The sequence below is a fragment of the Pungitius pungitius genome, chromosome 3 (genome assembly GCF_949316345.1).
Source record: "Pungitius pungitius chromosome 3, fPunPun2.1, whole genome shotgun sequence".
NCBI lineage: Eukaryota > Metazoa > Chordata > Actinopteri > Perciformes > Gasterosteidae > Pungitius > Pungitius pungitius.
In genome coordinates, this window is record NC_084902.1 from 3984523 (window position 1) to 4005712 (window position 21190).

At 48.3% G+C, this 21190-nt stretch overlaps 1 protein-coding gene across 1 annotated transcript in view; it reads left to right on the top strand.

The window, feature by feature from the left end:
- Positions 1-21190, top strand: part of clmpb (CXADR like membrane protein b) — a 54893-nt gene that overhangs the window by 19580 nt on the left and 14123 nt on the right. The window contains exon 2 of the mRNA XM_037460410.2: positions 20460-20611. Within this exon, the coding sequence (XP_037316307.2) occupies positions 20460-20611 (152 nt within the window). The remainder of the gene's footprint in view (positions 1-20459; positions 20612-21190) is intronic.

Below are 21190 nucleotides of genomic sequence, written 5' to 3' on the forward strand. Positions count from 1 at the left end.
CATGCACTTATGAAATAAACAACCCTGTCTTAATTTAGGGAATGGAAAGAGGGGAACTAATCAAAGCAATTACCAATCACCGTCTTGAGTGCAGCGCCTCTCGCTTAATGCTGTATTGGCATCCGGTGGAACTTTGCAATCATCTCAGCAGAACCTCCTATATAATACTGATTGTGCCCTCCCCCTCAAAGTGCACATTTGACTGGACCGCAGATAGGTTTCTTTTATCGATTGTCCACTGCCCACATTCACCTTTTCAAACATGTCAGGCTGTCAAGGTCGTTACTCCTTCTTCCCCCTGTTGCCATTTCACCTTGTGTTTATGGTGCTGCGTTTCGCCGACTTGTCACTGTCACGCCCGAGGGGTCGAGCGGAGGGCTTGATGACCGACCCGACCTTTCAGGTCTACGCCGCAACGCTTCGACCCCCCCCTCCCCTCCCCCCCTCCCCGACCGCCCACCGTACCAATGAAGGATGGCCTGTTAGCATCACAGGGAGCAGCCGTCCGTCCCTGAAGCTGATTAAAAACACGGGTCGACGGGCGTTATTTACAGCACGTCCACACGTGTGTGTGTGTGTGCGTTTTGTTTGCGCGTGCATGCTTTCCAAGGACTCCAGCCCCAGCAGGCTCGTAGCCTAAGATGGGCCAAGATGGCTGTCATTTCTTTCGGCTGCGCGTGTCACCTCTTTGGCCTCGGTGAATGGCTGGTTGAAGGTTGAAGGTCGTGTTTGTGCGTCTGGGTGCTCAAGAGGCTGTTGTGTGTGCTGTTAGAACAATTCTGCATGTGTGTGTGTGCGTGAAGGCGTTGCAGCTGATGGCTTGTCACTGATAGTGGCCCCCGTCATGAAACAAAGGTCACCGTACGCTCTGGGTTTCATCTGGCGCCCTCATAGGAGTACCGCTGCCGCTGTCAGCTAATGAGGCGGCGGAAGGCAGCGAGGGAAACAGAAGATAGATAAAAGAGATGGGAGGGAGGGAGATGGCGTGTTAGGGAGAGTATGGTGGGGGGGCCGGGGGGACAGAAAGTCAATGGGAGAAGAAATCTGCAGGGACAAAAGCATGGAGTCAGGAGGTGGACGAATCTAAATGAGCATGAAATGGGCACAGAGAGGAACAAAGACAAGAAATGAAGTACAGCTGGAAGGAAAAGGGGACGTCAGAGATTGAGGCAGAGTTGAGCTTCTGGGAAAGGATGAGGAGGGTGGGGGGGGGGGGGGCGATGAAAGGCTGGAAGATATTTGAAAACAAAACTCCATTTTCAAGCCATAAACTGAAGTTCCTCCGGCGGGGGGGACGTTGCAGTAACAGTGCGAGCCGCGCCTGTATCCTTCACCACCCCCCCCCCCCCCCCCATGTCTCTGAAGGGAGGAACTCACTGTTTCTCTCCCTTTTTGACCTATCTCCTCCCATTCCTCCAGAGAGAGCTCCCGGATATTGCCCTAAGCCCACCGTACTGAGGAATGATGGATCGGGTGGAGGGTGCGTGGAAGCGGAGGGGGGGGTTCGCGTGGTGTGTAGCGTGACCAATGGGAACATGCAATGTTTTCCCGGAGTACCAGAATGTTGCATATAGCCAGCCAACAACGCGGGCTCCCGTGATGCCTCGTCTTAACGGGCCCCTTGTTCTACACCGCAGACCTCAGAGCAGCACGGTGTGTCCGTGAAAAGGCCGTTTGGCTCAAACGCTGCCCGGTGACTCACCTTCACCGCCGGCATACATCATGCGTATGCATCGCCGTGGCCACCAGCCACCTTTAGTTTGGTTGTTTCCCCCCCCCCCCCCCTCCGCGGATGAGCACACAAGAGTCATGTACAAACGCTTCTAAGTCATAATGGTTTAACCTAAAATCAATATTCCGGGCTGCAAATTTCCTGGGACGTGGTAAAAAAAGAAAAAAATGCGGCTGCTGGGCAGATTTACTGTAGCCTCTGCCCGACTCATTCATTCATAATGAGTGGGTTATGATTCCGTTGAGTCACGCTGGAGACCACTGGAGACTCTTCGGGTCAAGCAGAACCTCCTGCAGGGATGTGCCACATGCCGGGTTTAGGGAGCTGCTGCAATATCAGCGTCGAGAGCATTAAGAGGGCTAGAAATTACAGTTCGATTTAGCACACAACACATTTGGTTATAATTGCAAATGAATCATCACAGAGCAGGAAAGAACAAAACTCCAACAGTGGGGTTTATTTGGACTGAAGCTTAATATAACCCATTTGAGGGATTCTCATTAAGCCGGCTTCTGAAAACCCACAGAAGAAAATCCATCTAATATCAGTTAAAAATGAATAATGCACTTACGTGCCGGTCTTTGAACATGGTACAAACCTCTTAAGGTTTAGAGGTGTGCTTTTGTTTCAACATAACCACACAGCACGTAGCATTTCCTGCAATCCTTATAGATGATTGATTTTTACTTCTATAGAGCTATAGGATCCATATCACTGCATAGCCATAGCCTGCTAGCTTCATGTTCAGGTCATTATGGTATGAATTCATAATGAATATTAGGCACTTAAGGAAGCCCACAAATCTTCTTGTCACTTATTACCACCGGCAATGAGCTGAATCTTTTTTTGATTATTATATTTAGAACATGTTTGGAATTTTACGGTTAAATTTGTCCTGCTTGACTCATGTAATTTACATGCAAAACACTTAGGTCATCAATATGTAGTCATAACTATGTGCTTCCTCGCTTGTTTTTCCAACAAGGATATGCTCATTCTCTCTGTCGCTCGCCAAGGACGCCTAAGAATAAGCCTTACAGTACGAGCCTTTGAACAGGAAACCGTATACAAGTCACACGTATCATTATAATAATGACATAATACACAAGATGGAGTCTGACATTGTGAGGAGAACAGCTCCATGATCCGCGGTGGAAAAGGTCAGCGTTTCTGAGCCAGTAGGAACAAAAAGGACCATGTGTTATGTGCGACACACATCTAAGCAGCCAGGAACTTAATTACGTGCCTACTCAGGAGTTATTAAGGTGCATTAATAGTACTTAGTGTTTTCATTTGACGCTTTGTGTGATTCCATCTTTTAGTTCCCTACCAACCAGCTGCAGCAGATGATAGCATGCTCTAGCTATTTTAGATAAGCTTCAGCCAGCGCTTTGCTTCTGTGCCATTTCCCATACATTCGTTATCACGTTCTATGATGCTGATATCATTCTAGGTTCGGTATTTACTCTCAGATCCTGTCACTATTGTTAATCCCCGTGCCGTAACCAATTTCTGTAAAATTCCATTTCGTTACGGGATATTATCCGATCCAATTAGCTCCATGAGCGCAAAAAACAAGTGCCAGCCCAGTTTATGTTGCACCTGAGTACTCGTCTCCGAAAGGATGTCTCCGTACTTCCGATAAAGACAGGACTTAGGGTGGATTAGCTGCAGCTGTGGAGGAGTTGGAGGCCCACTCCCCGCCGTCACAGTCCAGCCATCTCGACGCCGCTTGGATCCTGCGGGGAGCCTCTCAGGTGCTTCGGAGTCTGGGAACAGGGGGGCTTTTTGAGGGGAAGAGGCTGGTGCCAAATGACTAAAAACCTAAACACTGTGAGAGCCCACTTCATCCCCTGCGTCTCCTGCCGTGTGCTCCGCTATTCTTTCATCCCCCCCACCCCACCCCTCTCTCCTCTCTTGTCACACTCCTGTTTCCCCTCCTTCTCCACCCAATCCATTTTCAAACAAGCCCTGCTTTTTTTTTAAATGCATCTGTCTTTCTTCATCTCTCTCTCTCTCCTCTCTCTCCTCGCCCCCCCCCCCCCCCCCCTCCCCTCCTGCGAACTAGTCGGGCTGCAGAGAACACGGAGACGGAGGGACGGGATGTCGGGAAGCGGTACTCCCATGAAAGGCAGTGGGTCGCCAGCATGCCTGTATAAGGCCGGACGCCCGGCCCGGTGCGGCGTGTTTTGTGTACGTTTGAGTAAACCCTCCCGCCGTGCCCTCTCAATGAAGGCCCAACAGCTCTGGAGTTTGACTTTGTGTATGTGCGTGCGCACACTCACTAGAGTGTGCGTCGTGTGTGTGCGTGTGTGCGTGCGTGTGTGTGTGACTGCAGCCTTGCAGCAGGCTGACGTGTGCCGCGCAGCCACAGGGACCGAAGGGGGTTCTGCTCTCGCTCAGCTAATCCAAACAAAGCTCAGGCTGAGCCGGAAAGAGGAATGTCGGCACTGTCGGTCATAGACGCAAAGGGTCAACCAGGACGAATGCGGTCGGGGTTTTTTTTTTTTTTTGTGTGTGTGTGTTTGTTGTCTCTGTGCGTGCGTGTGTGTGTGTGTGTGTGTGTGTGTGTGTGTCTGCGCACGCTTGAGTTGAGCCTGCATGCAGCTCAGTATTCTCACTGTGTGCAGCAGAGGAGCCTCTTTGTGTGGCGGACTATTCTTATCCCCCAGACTTACCTGATGGCCATCTACAGTCACAGAGAGACGATGAGAAAATATTCAGTCTGCTCAAGAAGAAGAAGAAAGGGAAAAGAATCATCCATATGAAGCCATTCTTGTACTTTTTCTCCACGTGTTTATCCGTCTTATTATCCAAGGCATTAAGGTCCGAACACAAAAACGACTTATTTTATTGCCTAAAACGTAGAAACCTAATATATAAATATATAATAGGTCTCGTTTTTTTTCTCATTCCAGTAACATTTGCGCAACACATTCCCATTTGGCTCTTTTTTTTCCATGGACTCTAACCACTGCGACTGGATCTGCAGTTTCCTCTGGGTGAAACACAGTGGAAACCTAAGTTTGGAAACCTGACTGTTTCCCCCGGGCCAGAGGGATCGTTAGCCACTCGTCATCGAAAAGCTATTGCATGTCACTGGGTTTTCCAGTGCGCTAATAGGGCCCCCGATGAACCCCCGTGGGGATTTCATTCATGCACAACTAGATTCTGAAGATCACCAGAAAAAATGTCACTGCACACTGCTGCCTTGTCCTGGACTTCATCAATAGGGATTTGAACACGTACCCCGGGCAGCACAAAATGAACAGTTCGGTTAAAGAAGATGTGGCCAAGATTTCTTCCAATCGGAACGTGTGCGAGCAAACAATGGCTCTGTGGTCAGGAGAGCTACTCGTGAGGCCACTACACCCATCGTGCGGGGTGTCCCAGCGAGCAGCAGTTCGCTTAGTGATGGTCGTTTGTGTGGTGGAGCCTCCGTGTGCTCATGTAGGAAAACAAAAGGGGGTTTGGACACTACAATAGCGATAAATATGAGTCAATAACTTTCTGGTCCAATTCATGTTTTCAAATTGATTAAGTCACACATTGTGTCCTCCGCGGTTCTTTGTGATCATAATGGAAGTGAAGCTGGACAATGTAGGTCTCGTGTCCTGTAATGGCCACTTTTTTTAGCTTTGTATGTGTGGTTGTGTGTGTGTATGAGAGAGAGAGAGAAATGGCAAGAGCGTGATTGTGTGTCTGTGATTAGTCTCCTTGCGTCCCCCGAGCCCATCGGCAATGCACTTTAGAGCAGCTGTGACTGGTTTGACCTCAGACCTCTGGATGTTTTACTCCAGGGTTTATCCCACATTCTGCAGACTGGTATTTTTTTTTTTTTTTACTTGAGTAAATGTTTGGTGGAAAGTGTAAAATCTATTTTGTGCTGCACCACGTCAGTGCTGTGGGACTTTTACGAGTATAAAGCTGTGCAGGTCATCAGCGGCCCCGCAGGTAGGCTTTTTATTAGATGCTAATAAAAAATGAAAAAAAAGCTTTTTTTTGGCACAGACAAAACAAAACTTTTACCTTCTTTGCCCCTTCTTTCACACTCCATTGTGTACGATCCCTGGCAGTAATGAAACGATGCAGCAGTGGAGCAGCCCATTTACTTTGTGGAGCCGGCCCATTATCTGGCGCGGGGTCTGGTGCACCGTTCCATGCATTATATTTAAACCCCCTCCCCCCCCCCCCCCCCCTCCCCCCTACCTTCCAAGCATCCATCCATCCAACCGCAGCTCTCAGCCACAAGTAACGCCGCCGTTTCACAAGCGAGCCAATTAAAAGCCAGTGACATTCAGGTGTGGGAGACGAAGTGACATTAAAACGGATTCCTGCTAAAAAAAAAAAAAAACGGTGACATTACAGCAAGCGGCAGACACTCGCTGACCGTCTCTGATCGACGGCCGCTCCTCGCCGAGCAACGCGGTGCTGGAATTGCCGGTGGCAACGCCATGGCAACGAACAGCCCCTCAAATGTCACTCGCCGTTGTTTCTCTGTGCTTTTAGCCGTTAGGATGATCTCCAGATACTGTAACAGGGGTAGCTGGAGCATGTGTGGGAGAGGCGCCGAGGTCATTGACATGTTTGGTGCATTTTGTGTGTTTAACACGTTAAATGTGGACCTGCATGGTTACAGGGGGATTGCACCTAGTGAGAATACATTAGCCATCCAGAATGGATCTGCTAAGGCACCCTCCCTCCTGCACGCAGCCCCAACCCACTCCCTTGTCATGTCATCACTTTTCGTGCTCATGCAGATGTTATTCCCAGCCTTCCCCCTTCTTGCATTAGCGTGGGGACGGGAGCAAAGCCGCAATAAAGGACATCTCAGGGGCGGAGGACATTGGGGCTTGAAGGTCGTGGATCACGGAGTCAGTAACGCGTCGCTTCGGGGCGGCATCGCTCTCGCACTCGAGTGTGTCTCTGTGTGTGTGTGTGTGTGTGTGTGTGTGTGTGTGTGTGTGTGCTTACAGATCTGCAAGGTATGCACAATCCCAGCGGTGTGTATGCGGGTGCACAACTGAATGGAGGACGGATGTTCTATCTGGCGAGTTTACGGGGAGGGGAAGAGGATATTCCGGCTTCACGGTGTGTGTGTGTGTGTGTGTGTGTGTCTGTGTTTGCTCCCAGAGACCTCGCTCCGGGGCGAAACGCTGCTGCTCATTAAACCGTACAGGAGCGGCCGTCTCCTCCATTCGCTCCCGCACGCGGGGCCTTCATCAGCATGCGACCGCTCACACACACACACACACACACAACCTGAATGAACATCTGCAGATCTCACTGTAATGCTCACACACTCACCATATGCATACGCAGACACACACACACACGTTTCCGGATCTCAGGTGGAACGAAAGCCTCCCGTCTCCCAGGCTGACCTCCTCCTCCATCCTCCCTATTAGCCTGGCTTCTCAAGCGGAGCCACAAGTGTCACATCACATCATTTGGAGGCAACCCTAATAGAAATATTAACATGGGGAGGATGAGAAAAGCTCTGTTCTCTCTCTTTTTTTTTCCCTCAGCAAACAGATTAGTACCTAATCCTTCAGGGATACGACGAGATGGAGGCTACATTGGGATAAATAAACACATGTCTGTTGCAAACAGAGCTGCATTGCAGGAGGCAATTTTTATCATGTCATTTCTACTCGTGTGTAGTATTTTCAGAGATAATTGAATTCTGCCGGGGGAATAACTCCTCTTGTTTTCTAATCAAATGCAGTTTTGTGGTTCAGGAGTTTCTACAATGCATCTTGAGAAAAAGAACATGAATCAATTCCCAAGCATTAAAGAGGAATAAATATCGTGCTCCTTTTTCAGGTTCGTACAATTGCTTTTACTCACTTATTTAGACGCTTTTAATGTTTAAAAACACTTTTTTTTCCTCCTTCTGTCAGTCAGAATTCTTGTACTCACCCTCCGTGGAGAACATTTCACTCATTCGTTTTAAGCTGCCATCAATAAAACCTCTGACTGCTCTGCTAGGACTGACTAAGAAGGACTAAATTGACTGTTGTATTTTGACATTTGAGGAGGTTTGGTAGGTACTTCAGATGTACAACGTGTACTTAAACACATGAAATGACCCTTTTCACAGAATTCAAATCTGTTTACAACACAATGACAGTGTTTTTTTAGCATTGATCCAGCAGCTTTGGCTTCGTCTTTGATATTTCTCTCATTATAAGAAGCTCCTTCTTATAATAACCAGCGACGGTTTCGACGTCTTCGCCCTCCATCTCTGCCGTGGTATTTTTGCTCCGGACCTGATGGCTCTTCAGATGGAATTAGTGGTGTTCGCGATGTGGCGGGTCAGCATGTGGCAAGTAGGAGGAGAGCTGAGATGTCTGAACGGTTTCTTCTTCTGGACTCGGGAGGAGAACATTGTCATCTTCCTCGCATCGGTCCGGCCATGCGTGGAACAGGCATTAAGTCCCCTCGGCTGAGCAGGCGCCACGCAGTGGCCAGATGTGTGCTTTCACACTATTTGCTCTCTCTCTGTGTGTGTGTGTGTGTGTGTGTGTGTGTGTGTGTGTGTGTGTGTGTGTGTGTGTGTGTGTGTGAGAGAGAGTGTTCTTTATCGGATCTGTGGCACAGCTGAGTGATAAAAGACATGTAAGATGGATGGATGGATGATGATGATGTTGTTTGGGGTGGAGCAGCAGAGCTAGCTGGTGGTGCTAGGGAACCTCCCCATCGCGGCACCGTCCAATAGGAGAGGGAGAGCAAAAGGATGCAGAATATGTTTGCGGCTCATTCGATGTGATCGTACATAAAGGTTCTGTAATAGTCATGACTACAGTCAGTTTGATACGATGGTTTAAAAGATACCCCAATAGATTAGGTCGAGATGTTTATCTCAGGACCCGACCACCCAGAAGCTCCTGAGCCTGCTCAAACCGGCTGCCTCGAGTGCCGTACATACATAGGACGCCTTTTAAATGCCTGAGGTGAGCCAGACAGACAAATGGGACCTGGAACCCACACCTGGCCGCCTCAATCATTCCGCCAGATAATTATAGCAATGACAACATTCCAAGCGGAATTGTTGTTGCACCGAGGTCTTCTGACATCGGCAAACCTTTAACCAGATTGTCGACGTCAGCGCCGGCATCCAGGAACACACGGGCACCCGGGCCCGTTAGGGAAGGGAGGGAAAAGAAGATGCAATTGAAATTGAAATTGACTTTGTCAGCCGAGATGCTCGGAGGGAAAAGTTTAAATTTGACGTGTCTGTAAAAATGGTGGAGGAGGTGTAGGATGATGGAAGTGCTTCCCTGAGCAGAACCTTCTGAGCGGCGCGCCCCATAAAGCTCTCGCTGGTCACAGGCTGTTTTGACCTTTTTGTGCGGGATTCCAAATGCCAAAAGAGCCCAACGTCGTTCATTAATCTCCAGACGAAAGCGCCTTGCATCAGCACTGCCTGCAGAGTGACTGGAAATCATATCCCAGACTTTTAGAGGAGAAGGAAAAAGCCCCGTGCTGCTCCCACCTCTGTTATACATCACACTGCTGACACGGTTTTGCAGCTCCACCTTGCTATTTTTTTTTTTTTTTGTAATAATGGAGGACGCACTGCCCCAGGGCTAATGCACGAGGGACAAAGCACTTAGCATTCCTCGGCCTAAACTAAGATTCTCCATTCAGGTTCCTAAAATAAGTCAATTTATTGCTCCCTCCTGCCCCCCAAAAAAGGAGCGCGACGTGGGGGTTTGTAGACTACCTGAACTGTGTGGCCAAATGTAAATGAAAGGACACGAATTAGCATTGTACACACGTGCAGGGAAAGAAGAGATGAGATGAAAATTAAAGTCCCTTTGCCCTCCCCGAACCAAACCCCCCCCCACCCCCCCCCCCGCCCCTCCTCCTCTGTTGAATTACTAGTTCAACTCGATGACATATCCTCAGACACACCTCACGCGCATTCATCCTAATGTTTAATTCACTTCCAAAGTTGATGTTTTCCTTTCTCCCCGCTCCCTCTTCCTCCGTGCCCCCCCCCCCCCCCCTCGCTCCCCCTCTCCCCTCTCCCCTCCCCTCCCGTGGCGATGTCACAGGGGATTAAGTCACGAAGGCCGAGGGGGGGAGTTGTTTATGATTCATTCGTAGAGGGCCTCGTTGGCGGTGACCGGGGGGGGGGGGGGGGCGGGGGAAGGCGGCTCGCGGGCTTCTGCCCCCGCTTCCTCGTTCCCCGACAGGACGCCGAACGCACGAAAAGTGCATAATGGCCCCTTGCAGAGAGCGCTTGTGGGGCCGGATCGCACGTTTCGGGGATGACGTGAGTCTTGGTGACTTGGATCCTGCGTCACGATGTGTAATATTAAGTTTGTATGAAGCTGGCTGTTAGCATAAGCTAATGGTGGCCTGCTTTGCGCTATTCATTATTCAGAAGTCATAATAAAGAAATATGGTAGGAACTTAACTCTATTAGTTTAAGAAAAGTAGATTTGTGAGTCTTTATTTCCCACAGAAGCTGATGCAGAGATTTCTATTTTTTTATTTTTATAGCCTTATTTTACTCAAAATCCGATTTACTAAATGAACACATTGGTAAAATCTTAAGTTGCAAGTGGGACTGTTAAACCAGGATTATAATGTACTGTACTGAATCAAATAAGAATAGGCACATTTCCTCATAGACTTTCATACAATCAGACATGTACAATTTGACTTTTAAAAGAATTCAAGGAATTCAAGTTCAAGGCACTTTTAAAGATAGAATTGTTTTATTTCTTGATTTAGTTTGAAGTTCACCCTAACATTTTCTTTTTTCTCCAGGTTAATTAACTGTTCTTTTAGCACAGAGATTCGAATGCCCCCAGTAGCGTGCGTGTGTCTTGTGGTGAGGCTTTTAATGGAGCGCCTCGCAGAAGGTGAACCACAGGCAGCATTAAAGTTTAGTTGGAAGCACGTGTGCGACCGCGCAGCGAAGCTGACCTCGGGCCAGACGTTCCCTGTTGTTCCCGCGTAACCGGCCTCCTCCGTGATGAAAATGTTATTAGTGACAAACTACCTTCCAGTTCGTGGAACGTATCGCCGCCGTTCAGCAGGACCTACTGCTATCCGCTTAATTGCTCTTTTAATTAACTTGAGTCCGGCCCTCTTCTCGTCAGAGGATGCCCGAGCTCGTCTTTTGGCATAAAGCAATGAGATTAACCTCTCGTTGACCAAGCAGATGCAGATTAAACATTAGGGGCCCAATTAAATGAGCTGGGCCCTTTTTGCTCATGTGTGCAGGCGGGCGGGCCGCTAACCGAGCTAAAATGTCAAAGGGGCGGAGGGAGGGGGGGACAGACCGGCTGCGTGGGGAGAAAAGCGCCACGTCCTCCCACTCTGCCTCGCTATCTGGGGGGGGGGGGGGGGGGGGGGGGGGGAGCGTCTGCAGGCGGTCGATTTGAAACGAGCCGCTCATCCGTCAGTGGCACGACGCGTTAAGCTCGGTACACAGTCACACACACACACACACCTACGCAGGAACTGCCCCCCCCCCCCCCCCCACTCTGTCTGGTGGCTGATAGCTTAAATCCTTGATGTTGAATTAATCACTCGTAATCAAGGCTGATGTTGTTGTTGTTTTTTCTTAAAAGGTAATTCTGTTCAAAAGGCCCTTTCAGAATAAAATGCAATCCTGGTGTCAGCAAATTTCAAACGTCTCGGCTTTTAAGGGGTTAAAGGGGGCGGAGCGGTGTGGGCGATAAAAACAAAAACACACTGAACAATATGACCTGCGGCATAGAGACATGATCACAGGGGGGGTGAACCCTGCATCTACTCAATAGAAAAGGAAACTTGGATGGTTTAGAGTTATTTTTTTTTCTTCTTTCCTCTTGTCCCAAAGTTTGCTCAACACTGACTGTGAATCAGAGGACACAAACATGAACATTGTGCCTCAGAGAACTCCACACAGTGTCATATTCTCTAAGAGTTCAGGATTTATTCTTGACACGAGCACTCGGCCCCCGAACTCCATACATCCACAATATTATGAGAATATTTTAAAGAGGGCATTTTTGGCACCAAATCAATTAAACTATTGTTCAAATCAGAAAAGGAGTGGCAAAAACATGTGTGGGGCTGACAGACAGTTTTTGTTTCAATGTGATGAACGAAACCGCATTGACTCTTGCGCCTCAATTCTTGCAGTTTGCCCTCATTTCCGTTGGCACGCGATTTGATCATTTCCGTGGCAACGGCCTAGTTTGTACCTCCTCGGCCGCAACAAACAAACAATCCAAGTTGACAGTCATTTCATCAAATGAATTTTATCCGTGCAAACACACAGGCCCGTCTACGTCTTATCGAAGAGGCCTCTGAAAAAAGGCCGCGCCGGGCGAACCGCAGAGTCTTTAGTCGCGACCTTCGCCCCGTTTTCCTTCTCGCCCCGGAGTGTCGCTGGAAGCAAATGTCCTCCTTCGAGCCGGAGCCGCACCTCGTTTTAATCAGGCTTCGGGGGAGTGAAATATGGGCCTGTAGCCTGAGCTTCATTCATCTGGTTTCAATCTTCTCTCCGCCCTCGGATGTGGCCGCCTGGGCATTCCTTCTCTAGACATTGGAGGGGGAAGGGGGGGGGGCAGGGGGGGTGAGAAGTGGTGCTGAGTAGCACAGAGGGCAGGCGTATTTGTTTTGAGGAGCGTGTGCGTGTGTGTGTGCGTGTGTGTGTTTTTGTATCACCGAGCAATTACTGGTGACTTAAAAAAAAAGCTGCAAAGCTCTGTTTTTGTGTGGTCCTCCTGAAATGGACAAATAAACAATCTGGAAGTCATTCCCACTTTGCTTGACTGACCTTTAGGGAGACATGTGGTGTTCATTTGCAGGTTCATATTTGTATGTTGGGCCATTGGAAACATGTCCTCGAAAAAAAATAAAAATTGTCCAACTGTGTGCCTCACGGAAGCTGACTAAGCCCCGTCTTCAACGCTCCATTTCAGCGAATGTCTCTTTGAGCTGCCGTCCCGAAAAAACGCACACTGCGCTCTGATTGGTCAGCGCTTTGTGGTCTCCCACGTCAGCGCTGATGACATCCTCACAGCGTCGCTGCAGCCGGTGTCTCACTAGGTGTGTCCACCACTGACCTTATTGTTTTCGCCTTAGTGACCGGGGGGAAGTCCTGACGCTGTTTGCATTACCGGATTGTGTTTTAAAAGTAACTAAACCTGCTTATAGTATAAAAAAAAGGTATGGACATTGTTCTTTCTACTATAGGCAACCTTAAATGTGGCCCTTTCCTTTATTTATATATATATAATCCAAATGCACCACTTTCAAATCAAAGTGCAATGAAATGCACATGTTCCACGAGGTGTTTTAAAAAAAAAAAAGTATATTTAGTGTAAGTAAGTTTAGTGTACTGCCTGAATTGGCTTAGCTAATCACGAGGACAGATGCTATGCTGGTCCATTAACTCCTCTAAATGAGCCTAAGTGAGGCCTTTCCTGGAAGCCCCTCAGCCCCCACTTTCGGGCCTGCGTGGCCGCCGCGCAGCGACCGTTCCGCCTCAGTCAGCCCCCCCCCCCCACCAGTCAACACCTCTCAGTGTCCAGCTGCCAAAAACGGACGTGGCATCTGCTCACCTCTGGGGAAATGGTGGCCCATCGACGTGTCCCTCCCAGTCCCCCGGGGGCTCGGATCGGATGGGTTACATCTCTACGTCCTCTGCAGCTGCAGCCAGAGCTTTGAGCAGCCATATAATCCTGTTGTTTTTTGTTTTTTTTCTGGTATGCTTTTGTTGTTCGCTGCTTAGCCCGCCGGGGGGGGGGGGGTGTGATACGTCAGACGCGTAACCACGGGACCGGGGACGGCGCTAATATGTTCAGTGGCGCTAGCGCCGCTAGAGCTACTGGTGCGGATGGAGAGAGGGAGTTAGCGTCCCGTCTGTTTTCAATTAGCCGGTGAAAATGTACAACACGGGGAGCTGCTCTGTTGCACTCGATTCCCCATCTTCTTCCCGTAGAGCAGTAAATCAGAACTCTTCTCGCCGAGAGAGGCTAACGTCTCGGACTCCAGGTGAACTCGGACAGCGACGAGTAATCGCAGCGACCTAAATAATGGAGTTTAAACTGTGGGTGCAGGGAGGCGAGGAGGAGGAGGAGGAGGAGGAGGAGGAGGAGGAGGAGGAGGAGAATACAAGGAGCATCCAGAATCGCCACACTCTCTTACGTATTCTGATCTCACAGCGCTCCCGAAGCTGAGCTGCTCCAAATATGGCTCCATCTCTGGGCTTGTTTTCCCATTCCCCCTTTCGTCACGTGCAGCCAAAGTTAACCATGAAGCCCACTGTGGCTTTTATCGTCTTCCCACACACACCACCGAGGGGGGTTATTGACTTGCGTTTAATAAAAGTCACGCGTGTGGTTCTTTATGGTGCATAAGGCAAGACAGCGCTTGCTAAGATTTCACATCGGCTTGCATTATTGCAACGCATCCATCATAAGAGAGAAGCCCGGGCTGACCGCGTTACATTCCCGCTTCCTGTGGTCATACGCCGAGTCAGCGCTATTTTCAACCTATTGGACATAAAAAGAAATTGCAGATCGCAGCAAAATGGACTTGGCAGCACAAAAGCCTATTAGGTATTGATCCGCTGAGGTCAGTGCCCATGTCCAGCCTCTCCAACAATGTGAGAGGAGTTCACACACTCGCCAGCCACCGTTTGAAGTCAGTCCAGATAAATGAGCAGGGAAATCAAGGAGCATTGTGTGTGTCACTGGGGAACTGTGCAGGAGAACAGGGGTTGTTTGTATGTGCAGAGTGGGCCTTGTGGCCGCTGATATCCAAACTCGCCCATCTGTCCCGGACTCCAGCGGAGAGACGACGTCCACGCGGAGAGCTTTAAGCCGATCGCTGGGCCTGTCTCCTACAGTGCTTTAACGAGTACATCTCGTTCCTGTCTGCACGGCCAGAGCGACTGAAACGGAGCGCTTAGTCAAAAACACCCTGCCAACCGAAACACTTTAAAGCCTTACAGACAAAACTTGGATGAAAAAAGAGAGGACCCAATTTGATTTCTGTCAAAGCAAATATGGTTTCTCAGAACGGATTTTGGAGTTGTTTTCCTTTGATAATCTAAATTGCTGGATTGTCGCATTTCTTTTCAGTCTTGGACAGATGGGGAAAACTTTTTTCTGGAAAGTTGTCGTGGCAACCGCAGCAAAGAACAAAGCACTTTTTGTGCATGTCTAAATATAGGATTCACTCTCCTCTATTAAAATGTGTCTTCTCAGTGGGGAGACAGCAGGTTTATTCGAGATTGTGCGCACGTGCTGCAGGAAGTACTTGCCCTTAACAAACAAACACACACACACACACACACACACAGACACACACAGCTTGGGTAACCTTGGGGATAAGTTTCTACAGTAACTCTCTGTGCTGGTCCGCTTAGGCTTTCTTAGCCAGATGTTGTGAGCGACGGTTGCTTCTACAGAATGGGGAGATGGCTGTCCCGGGCCCCATTTAACGGAATCGTGTTATCTGGCGCAAAACACACCATTTGACATTTGGACCGTGTTCAGTCAGAACAGGTTAAAGGGAGGAAAAATTGTCTTTTTTTTAAATGCAACCATGTAAACGGTTTAAGTCCACACCAGCTTCTGCAGATTACTCTGCAAGTCAGGATGCATTGCTGTAATTACCATTTTCAATGGGCACCACTATTTCTAAAATTATGAATTTTTTTTTAGAAAAAAAAACTCACTCTCTTCCCCTGGTCATGTGTCTGACTCATTGTTTCTGCATAAGGCTGAAAGAAGGACAAGACTGTCTGGTGTTTTAATATTCTCTTTAGAATTTGATATATTTGTTATTTTTGGAGTGTTTTTGTTTGAGTAACTTGAACAGTTTGGACAGCTACACCCAAAGAGGGTGGGTGTAGCCACCAGATGCAGCGTGGAAACGATACGTAAAGCGCCGTAAGCAGGTTTCACTGACTCTCCATCCCTCGGGGGGGAATGTTGTAATTAGCCTTTTTCCCCATCTCCTCCCTGCTTTGTTCTTTTTTTGAAAACGCAGAATACGTTGAGGGAATTAAAAGTGCTCGTCACTAAACTAATTTCGGATCTATTTTGGGGATCTGTCAGCGGAACGGCGTCACTGCTGCTCAGTCGTGACAGCGGTGGCGGGGGGGCCGTGAAACGGACGCTAACGGAACACAACAAGAGTGACTCAAGGTGAACGTTCACCACGTGGCCTTACATTTCAGACCCGAGTGCTGTTTCATCTCCTTTCTCCCTGTGGCCATTGGTCCTCCCTCTCTTTCACCACCCCCCCCCCCCTCCCCGCCATCCAAGATCATAGGGATTATCGTGGGAATGATTCCATGCCTCCTTTTCCACCTCAAACCATCCATTACTGCACCAGACTTCTTTGAAACAGGAAGCCCTTCACTTAGATGTTTTCAAATGACTCATGCAGCTCTCCAAGGTGCCACAATTAAAGGATATAAAGGGTGACAATGTACATTTTTATATCAATTTCAGAAAACACAAAGCGGTGCCTGGATTTTAATTTTAATAAGGATGAATTGACTACATCATTAGATGATAATGTTTACGAGAAAGCTACCTATCTCTGGGTTGGTGTCATTCATCAATAAATGGAATGGAAATGCAACCGTCCCCTTGAAGAGACAAAAACATGGCGAGTGGCGGCAATTAATCATTTCTCGCACAACTCTCATATCCTGGACGCACAAAACGGTAACACTCAAGAGATGATAAGAGACAAAGGAGTGATTGCGGAAATTGTAAACTATTGCCCATTCGCACTTAGCTCTCATTTGTTCCTTTCTCGTTCCTTGGTAATGACCCTATGTGCCTTTTTTGTTGTAAAGTGTCACCAACAAAAGGTCTTTGTCAGTGGAAGGGCCCGTCGGTCGCTGGGTGTGAGGCGAGGACGATTATGGGATCGTATCCCTTCAAAGAGCCGGGAAGGAAAACGGCCCCTTTTGAATTTCACCGGAGCAATATATTCATGAGTGGGACCTTGAAACTACAAGGAGACTGGTGTAGTGTGCCATATGCAAAACATGTGTTTTAATAGGGCATGATAACTTGGGACATTTTAAAGAGACTTGCGCCTTAAGATGCTGTAATTAAAAAAAAGCGAGCTGTGGCTGTGTGAATAAAGGACTCACAGAGTGTATATGGGGGGTTGTTTTTGTAGACGTTCAACTGGAGGCGGCCTCTTGTCTTTTGAGACATCTGAAGATTTTTTTTTTTTCCCAGCGAGTCCGTCTCGAAAATTCCCCGAAGACATCGGGGAGAAGCTGTAACCTACATGCACTATCCATGCACTGCATGCGCTACCCATGAATCTTCTCGCTGTTACAGTCGGTGTGCGTTTGACGTTACGCCGATTCAGGTCACACAGGACCGCTGTGCTGTGGGTGGGGGCAGCCACGGCCTTTTAAGCAGCTCGCTGAGCTGGGAGTATTTCACTGTTGTCTCATCAGCCCCATGCTCCTCTCAGCATGGCCCCCCCCCGATTCGGCTGGAAACTTGCTTCATGTCAGCAGCAACAGTGGAACAATTCTATTCACATTTTGCCGGTGAGATGCAGAAAGTCCCATGTGTTCGGGAATTGGACGCCGTAGCCCAAAACAGTTCCCTCTACGCGGCACTTAATCCCATCCCTTGACCTTGATGAAGCAGACCTCTTACCTCGTGGCCTTGTGCACGTTACTCAAATGTGACTTGAAGGTTTGTGCGCTGAGGCACTTTTTACCATCTTGCGAAAAAAGATGTTCCTGCTCATCTCTGCTATGCAGCATGTGCTCACATGAAAAGCAGCGTTAATGCACCCAATAGGGTGTTGTTGGGAGTAATGAAACAGCGATGCTCTGGATTTTTTTCCCCTGTAGTGTATCCCCCCCCCCCCCCTCTCTCTCTTCTCACTCTGTCCTCCTCTCTGTCCCTCTCTCTTCTCTGATACGCTGTGTTTGAGTACCAGAGGTCACAAGCTTTGGAAACAGGCAAAGGCCAATGTGCTGAGTGAAGGGATATGGAGCTTGACTTTGGGCAGTGTGAAGGATCCAGGCCTGCCTTGTTTGTCCGTCCGTCTCACTGGCCACACTATAACAAGATTGCAGGGCTCTGTAAGGCGGATTTACTGGAGCACAACTCCCCCTAGGGCTTTTTCATAGAAATGGGTTCCTCCATATTTCACCACAGCCTCGCACTGCCTCCCTTTGTCAAATGTGTTTGTACTTCTCTCTGACGTAGTCCCTCTCTCGCTCTATCCCTCTCTCTCTCTCTCTCTCTCCAAAGCTCCATGCCTCCACTCGCTTTTGGTTGATTATAAAGTGCTTCTTTCCTTTATTTCTTTGGATGAAAAATGGAACTTCGCCCCGAAATGAAAGCATGAACTGAGCCAAACTGCGCTGAGAAAAGCAGATGGCCGTTTATGTAGGTGGTCTTCATCGAATCTCAGAGACGTGTGAATGCATGAACCGCACCCGGAGGTCTCGGTTTACGCTAATGCGCCTCACGTATTCTTTCTAGGTCACCTCCCTGTAAAATTAAACCCGAGGTCATAAACCCAAACTTAACTGGCCAAACCGTTTTTTTTGTCCTTCTCTGTGTGTGCATAACTGCAACAGCAATCCATTCTGTTTAGTCTCATAGTTAATGTTGACACAAATGATGGGGTCTCGCAGTCCAGTCGTTCCAGCTGTGCAAACGGCAAATGAGGCCAATCCAAATCCAAAAGCACGTTACGGGCGAGCCTATTTTGGGACCGATTCTTGGTGGCAAAACCATAGGAGAAATAGGTACAGCACATTTGCTTCATATTTCCCTTCTGTGAAATACAATACGTATAAGTATATTTTGGCCATCAAGCACATTTTTGACACCAGCAAAGCTTGTGAGCAGGCCCCAGTCATTTTTTGAAGGTCGTTCTAGACATGAGCGTGTCGAAAGTCTCGTACGTTGTCTGGGAAAAGATTGCAATGCTCAGTTCTTATCAGGTGTGGGGGCAGTGATTATAGAGGTTAGCTGGAGGAGCTGTGGGCACAGGTCTCCCAGCGGACCCCTATACCACTGTCGAGCATTACCTTGCCCCATTAGGCCCAACCAACTGCCCACACACACACAGACACACACACACACACTCACTATGACCATTCTCCCTCCTCTTCACTGCGAAAGTCTCATTTCTGACATCCAAACTAACACGTTGGGGACACCACAAGATGAATGACCCGGGAAGAGTGCTGCATTAAAAAGTCATAAACGGGGATACCTTCAGGGTCCTGGGGTTCCACTGTTAACCGAAGTGGCACTTTATTCGGGTTTTTTTTGCTGACTAATGAATTGAACTAAACAGGTGGTCCAACAGAGCACCTGAGCAATGCATACCGTCACTCTTGGGCACACAAACGCTCAACCATGAAATGGCCCTTTTCTGACCAACTAGCGAACGTCAATTGGAGACCTTCAAAGTTGATTGACGGCGAGGAGCTCGGGCCGACAGCGGAAGTACAGACGCAGCTTAAACCGAACTTTTAAATAACTGCTGAAATCCACACGATGAACGTTCGCATGACGCTCCCTCGGCGAAAGAAGTGGTTTTGTGTGAGGCTACTCTCGCTCGAGTCCTGCGTCAGCACTGACTCACTGGTTTCACGGGCGCAGGGCTGACATTTCCATTGGCCCTGAGATCACTTGTGGGACAGGGTGTTGGCTCCCTGCGAGGGCGAAACCAGTGGACGAGCGCCCGGCGAATGCTGATGCGTTCGCCGGGCAGCTTTTGGTCCTCCGTGGAGCATTTGACAGCGACTGTGGCTGTTAAACACCAGAGGGATTTCTTTTAGAGAGTGGCTCAGGGTTGAAAAGTACGATACAGGTTTCAGCATGATGTTTGTTTAGTCTGTGCAAGACGGAGGGACATATTGAACCTCCGGCAGCGTGGTAATGAAATGGAGAATATATATAACTATGTATATATATATACGCTCGCTCAGAATTCCCAGGAGCCGTTGGCTTGTTCTGCAATCAAATGAAGGGGCCGGTAGTTAAATGATCGAGCCAAAAAATATTCACATTTGAGCGTGCAAGCTCAGTGGCGCTCTGCAGTAGTGTAAAGGTGGAGGGAGTCGACTATCTCAGCAGCGCCCCACTCCCTGTGGACACACACACACACACAAAAAATACACAACAACACCATCCATAGCTATAGCTTTTAGCGAGCCTCAAATAAATGAGCCTCGCTGCTCCCCCACTGGGAGACACAGGCCCTGACAGTGTGACACTCACTTGTGCACAAACTCATAGTTCTTGCAGCATTTTATTGCACGCAAAGATCTCCACCGAGTCCCCTTTTGGTTTGATTTGTGGACAGTGTCCAGCGTCGATTCCATTTTGATGATAGAAAAGTAGGCGGACTATGTTGGGGAAAAAGACCTTTTTTGTGGTAATTCAGAGGAAGTCAGTAGCGGTTTCCCGTCCGTGTATCTTTCATTCCCAAGTCGCAAAGTGTTCTTTGAAAGCCAGTTTTTAAAAAAAGGATCATCATAACACTGCTTTCCGACCTCCTATGGTAAAATAAATAAAAAAGAAGAATCCTTTCTGTTCGGCATCCGCGCGTGTGCTGTATCTCAACATCGGTCAGACGGTGATTGGGATTCTGGGTCATATCCTTCCGTCTCAATCTGCAGCATCTGCAAACTCTTGTCTGGAGTTTGGATGGAGATGGGTGTCTGACATCTCCCCACCTCTCTCCTCAGTTCTATTCGGCCTGCTGTCGGTGGGCGCCCAGACTGAGATGAAGAAGGTCGTCGGGGACAACGCCACTCTGCCGTGCCACCACCAGTTCCCGTCGTCCGGCTCTCTTGACATCGAGTGGCTGCTCCAGAAACCAAACTCCAAACAGAATGTGGTGAGATGAGATGCCTTTTTCTCTCTGTTTGTGTGAGTTTTGAAGACATTCATTGAAATGAGTCTCTTGGAAAGTACGGCAAGATTTCACTAGAGGGGCCTGAATTGTGTCCTCTTTGGAAGGAAAGGGTGGTTTTACATAGATGTAAGAACATTTGCACTAAAATGCAGACTTCTACTACTGTATTTTCTCTAACCTCTCTCTTCTTTCATAAATCCTTTTTTTAAATCTACGTTCCATCTTTCCTCTTATGGAGACATGCTGATTGATTTCCAAAAGGAGCCATTTGCACATTAACTCAATGCTCAAAGATACTGTGGTACTTTAAGTAGTTACTCAGAATGTCCTCCAACTCATTTTCTAGTTATAACCCTGGACCCTTTATCTAAAGCATTAAATATGTAACAATAAAAACAGCTTGGGCAAGATTTTCAATTAACTTTTTTTTTTAGTTTTACTTTAATGTTCTCATATTACCTCCAAAAAACAGTTCTAGTTGTATTTCTACATCTTTCCATCGGATATTGCAAGCTAACGCTACCTAGGAAGCGCTAACTCAAGCTAACGCTACCTAGGAAG